This window comes from Diachasma alloeum, unplaced genomic scaffold (assembly GCF_001412515.2).
Source record: "Diachasma alloeum isolate Michigan unplaced genomic scaffold, Dall2.0 Dall_scaffold_03264, whole genome shotgun sequence".
In the NCBI taxonomy this organism is placed as follows: Eukaryota; Metazoa; Arthropoda; class Insecta; order Hymenoptera; family Braconidae; genus Diachasma; species Diachasma alloeum.
Window position 1 is genome coordinate 1 of NW_021682541.1, and position 5,442 is coordinate 5,442.

The 5,442-nt window shown below is 43.1% G+C and overlaps 1 protein-coding gene across 1 annotated transcript; it reads left to right on the forward strand.

Annotated features, from left to right (window-relative positions):
- The first annotated feature begins 126 nt into the window (after positions 1 to 126).
- LOC107046906 lies at positions 127 to 5,367 on the forward strand. Its single transcript, XM_015269629.1, has 3 exons — positions 127 to 1,383; positions 1,468 to 3,028; positions 3,263 to 5,367. The coding sequence occupies exons 1-3, from the start codon at positions 127 to 129 to the stop codon at positions 5,365 to 5,367; spliced, it is 4,923 nt and encodes a 1,640-aa protein (XP_015125115.1).
- Positions 5,368 to 5,442: the final 75 nt, after the last annotated feature.

A 5,442-nucleotide genomic window follows, 5' to 3' on the forward strand; every position in this document is an offset into this window, starting at 1 on the left:
GATATTAAATTGTTAACTCGAGTGTATCAACGTAAGGTTGGTACATTTAATGGTCCTTCGAGCCGGATTTATCCGAAAATCCGAATAATAAATCAGTGCAAACAAGTGAAGTGAGAGTTTGAAAAAATGACGAGTGTCGAAGTGCAGGCTATCATAGAGGATGATATTCCACTCGCTCAACGACAATTGAGACCTGTATTGGAATTACCAACCCAACATCAAAAACGTGTGAGAGAGTTGAAGAAGGCACTGATCAACTTTAATGGGCAAAATAAGTTGATTAAGAAATTTCTCTCCATCTATAAAAACAAGGAAGTAGAGGTAACTGAGGTCACACTGAGAGTAAATGAATACAAAGAAATTATGAAGGGTATTCGAGGAATATGTCAGGAATTTGAACAGTTAGATCCTGAGAACGAGCACCACTCTCCTGAAAGTAGGTATGACATCGAAGCGACATATTATGACAATCTCGCGGAATTTGAGAGACTGGTAGCAGCCCCACGCGGAGATTCGACCAGAGCTACGTCAGAACTTGATAACGAAAGCCAAAATCATGAACACCACAACTGTGGACAAAGAAGATTCAAATTACCAAGTCCAGACTTACCAGTTTTCAATGGAGAATACGAGAATTGGCTTTCATTCAAGGGAGAATTCGAAGCAGCCATCCACAACCAGTCTGATCTCAACCAGGTCGTGAAATTTTCTTATCTGCGAAGATGCCTTAAGGGCTCTGCACTTGACAAGGTCAAAATGTTGCCAATAACAGGAGACAATTATGAGAGAGCCTGGAATATTCTTAACGAAATCTACTCTAACGACCGACTCATCATTTCGAGACATTATCAATTATTATTAAATATTCCAAAACAAACTGAAGAAACAGCAACAGGTCTCACCAAACTAGTGGATGACACGAGGCAGCACGTCGAAATGCTAAAAACTGTAGGAGTCATCATCAACGATGAAACCATCGTAGCTATGGTGGAGAATGTTCTCCACCCAACAACCAGCGATGCATGGGAGGAGACACTCACCAAGGGGGTGTTTCCTAAATCTCAACAATTATTGGATTTTTTATCTCAGCGAGCATCTCGATTCATCGTACGGGACAATGCCAAAGTGAAAAAGGAAAATAAAACAGAAACCAGTATGCATAAACAAAGCCTAAAACGACCACATGCAAGGGCTTTCTATACTACCACAGAGGCGAAATGTGCAATTTGTAATCAAGATCAACACCCACTTTACAAATGCAAGAAATTCCGAACTCTGAATGTTCCAGGCCGCATTCAAATGGTAAATCGTCATTCATTTTGTCCAAATTGTCTGCGCACGGGTCACAGCAAGGAAGAATGCCCATCAAAACACATGTGCTGGGTATGTGAGGAAAGACACAATACTTTAATTCACACAGAGAAAAACGCAAACACTCAAAGTTGACAACCAATGGACGGCGAAAAGAGCGTGGTATTGGTCAACAATCAAGCTAGCAATCAGATGCTAATCACAGCCATCGTCAACGTGCTCGACATCAAAAAACAATCGATCAGGGCGAGACTTCTCCTGGACACTTGTTCAACAACCAACTTTATCACGGAAAACCTTGCCCACAGACTAAAATTGCAGAGAAGGAATTACTCAATTCCTGTGATTGGAATCAATGGACTCACCACGTACACCAAACACCAGGTAACAGCAACGATCAAGTCTACAACCAACAGGTATGAAAGAACGTTGACCTTCCTCACGATTCCCAAAATATCCGATCTCGTTCCATCGGAAGGCTGCCCTCGTGATTCCTTGAAATTACCAAAGAATCTGCGACTTGCAGACCCGTCCTTCTATTCACCAGGAGCGATTGATATGTTGCTGGGTTCAGGACCAACATTAGCCTTACTTTGCGTGGGACAATATGTGATTCCTCCTGATTTATATCTCCAAAAAACTCAGCTGGGTTGGATTGTGGGAGGCAGCGATTCTATTCCAAGCACCGATACTGCTCAACAGACCTTCTGTCTCACAACACAGTTCAATATCGAGAAATTCTGGAGACTTGAAGAAATTCCTAAGCAAAAATTCATCTCTCCGGAAGAACAAGCTGCAGAAAAACACTTCATGGACAATTATACCAGAGATAGGACGGGCCGATACGTAGTTGCCCTTCCATTCAAGGAATCAACACAGAAATTGAGTTTGACCAAAGAAATTGCACGCAAGCGCCTCCAATCTTTGGATCGAAAATTCATCCGGGACCCCCAGCTGAAGGAACAATATAGAGCAGTAATTTCTGAATACTTGGAACTGGGCCAAATGACGAAGATTATTGACGATAATAATGAAGGATTTTATTTACCCCATCATGCGGTAATAAAAGAGACCAGTCTGACCACCAAAGTTCGAGTGGTGTTCGATGGATCAGCCAGCACTCCAGAAGGGCTATCACTCAACTCTGCCTTAATGGTAGGCCCGACAATTCAAGATGACATCTTCTCTTTGATCACTCGTTTTCGATTCTACAAATATGTTCTAACGGGTGATATTGAGAAGATGTACAGACAATTTATCATTCGCCCCGAAGATCGCAAATACCAGAAAATTTTATGGTATGACGATGACAATGAAATAACAACTTATCAGCTAAATACAGTAACCTTCGGGCTATCCTCAGCCCCATTCTTAGCAATCAGGAGTCTCCAGCAACTGGCTCGAGATTACTCTGATCAATATCCACTTGCATCACATATTCTACAAAGGGACATGTACGTAGACGATTTGTTAACTGGCTTTTCTACAAAAGAAGCAGCCAGAGATGCTCAAACCCAAGTAACTGAGTGCCTACAACAAGCAGGTCTCAAAATACGACAATGGGCATCCAATGACATGAGCCTCTTGCAGCACCTACCTGCAGAGGATATCAATAAAAATCTCCAGCTTGACAGCAGTCAGGCTCTAAAGGCACTGGGGGTTTCTTGGAATTCACAAGCGGACAACATTTGTTATTCCGTCAAACCAATCATTCAAAGTAAGACAGTCACCAAGAGAATCATTCTATCTCATGTGGCTGCACTCTTTGACCCTCTAGGCCTTTTAGGACCCACCATCCTATTTGCAAAAAATATTATCCAAAAACTTTGGGCAGACAAAATAGAGTGGGATGAATCTGTACCAACCAGCATCCACACTCTATGGAACGATTTCTGCGAGCAACTCCCTCAAATAAATAATTTGGAATTTTCTCGAAATGTTCTGATTACAGATTCTACCACAGTTCAATTACACGGTTTCTGCGATGCAAGCGAGAGAGGATATGGAGCTTGCATTTATATAAGATCAAGCAATGCTAAAGGAGATATCCAAACGTCTTTGTTGTGCTCCAGGTCGAGAGTCTCACCTCTGAAAACTATTACGATACCTAGACTAGAATTATGTGGAGCCTACTTACTTGCGCAACTCTACAAGGCTATCAAAGAAGCTATTGAATTTCCAATTTCCAAAATTATTTTTTGGAGCGATTCTATGGTCGCACTCCACTGGATTGGTACCTCACCTCATCATCTGAAGACTTTTGTGGCGAATCGAGTCTCAGCCATCCAACAAGAAGCTCCAGGGATCGAGTGGAGACATGTCAGGTCCGAAGACAATCCAGCAGATGCATTATCAAGAGGACAACTACCAGGTGAATTGGTGAACAACAAAATATGGAGGCAAGGCCCTGCATGGCTGATGCACCCAGAAGACACATGGTGTTGGCAACCAATAGTGCCACTAGAGAACGATTCTGAGGTTAAAGTAGCTACCTGCCTTCATATCATCACAGAATTCAACTTATTCACTCGCTACTCATCGTGGATCAAACTCAGGAGGCACGTCGCAATCTGGCGGCGATTCTTCCGGTTCTTGATGAAGAAAATCCCATCAAAGGGGATGATCCAAGTGGGAGAATTGAAGGAAGCACAGCTGGTGATCATCAGGGTAGTACAGCGCAGCTCGTTCTGTGAAGAAATCAACTGGTTCAGCACTAACAAGACCAATTCACAATACAAAGGGAAACTTAAGACACTCAACCCATTCGTCGACAATCAAGGACTCCTGCGAGTTGGTGGCCGACTGCATCAGGCTGATATTCCCTTCGATCAGAAGCACCCAATCCTGCTACCCAAAAACAATCATGTCACCAATCTCATCATCCAAGAATGCCATTCCATCCAACTACATTCTGGAGTCCAGAATACACTCCAAAGTTTAAGACATCAATTCTGGTTGCTAGATGGACGATCTCAAGTACGAAAAATTATTCGTCAATGTGTACCATGTCTCCGAGCTCGGCCACCTATTCCTCAGTACACGATGGGTAGTTTACCAGCCACGAGAGTCAATGCAACAACACATCCTTTTGTTCATGTCGGAGTAGATTACTGCGGGCCATTCTACATAAAAGAAACGAAGCTTCGAAATCGTAAGGCCGTCAAGATATATGTAGCAGTATTTGTCTGTCTAACAGTGAAGGCAATTCACCTGGAAGTTGTGAGTGACTTGACAACCGAAGCTTTCATCGGAGCCCTGCGGAGATTCATCGGGAGGAGAGGTCGGCCGATCCTCATACAATCAGATAATGGAACCAATTTTGTGGGAGCGAATAGTGAAATGAAGAACATAGTGGCAGAGCTCCAAACACCAAAAAGCCAGTACAAAATCACATCAGAACTCAGTGCTAAGGGAATCAACTGGCGGTTCTCTCCCCCTCAATCTCCTCACTTCGGGGGGATTTGGGAGGCGGCTGTCAAGTCATTCAAACATCATCTACGAAGAGTCATGGGATCACAACTGCTTACATTAGAAAAATTCTCGACCCTTACTGTGGAAATCGAGGCTATTCTCAATTCAAGACCACTATGTCCACTATCCACTGATCCGAATGACTTGACAGCATTAACCCCAGGCCATTTCTTGATTGGGAAAGAGCTCATCAGCCTTCCAGAACATCATCTCCAAGACATCAACACCAACCGATTATCTTCTTGGCAACACATTCAAAAGATGCGCCAAGATTTCTGGAAACGCTGGTACAAAGAATACCTCAATGAGCTTAATATAAAGAAGAAGTGGACTTCTGGAGAACATGACATCACCATGGGGTCCATGGTATTACTACGAGATGATAATTTACCATCCATGGAATGGAAGCTGGGACGAGTCGTCGAAATCCATCCAGGCAGAGACGACCACATCAGAGTCGTCTCTGTGAAAACTAAATCGGGTATCTTGAAAAGGTGCATCAAAAAACTCGTATCACTGCCTCTCGCGACCTGGAGCCAACTCGCAGACGTGGAAGAAGGAAGCAATAACAAGACAACACAATGATCATCAGTTGATCGATGACTCTCTCAACGGGGGGAGGATGTTCCGTCTCCAACGAAAATTAATTTTCTTTTTTTT

Bases quoted from the DNA above. Each gene is read 5' to 3' on its own strand.
- LOC107046906 (XM_015269629.1), top strand. From the start codon at position 127: ATGACGAGTGTCGAAGTGCAGGCTATCATAGAGGATGATATTCCACTC. The intron at 1,384-1,467 runs GTATGTGAGGAA...GACGGCGAAAAG, and splicing joins CATCAAAACACATGTGCTGG to AGCGTGGTATTGGTCAACAA. The intron at 3,029-3,262 runs GTAAGACAGTCA...TTCTGATTACAG, and splicing joins CGTCAAACCAATCATTCAAA to ATTCTACCACAGTTCAATTA.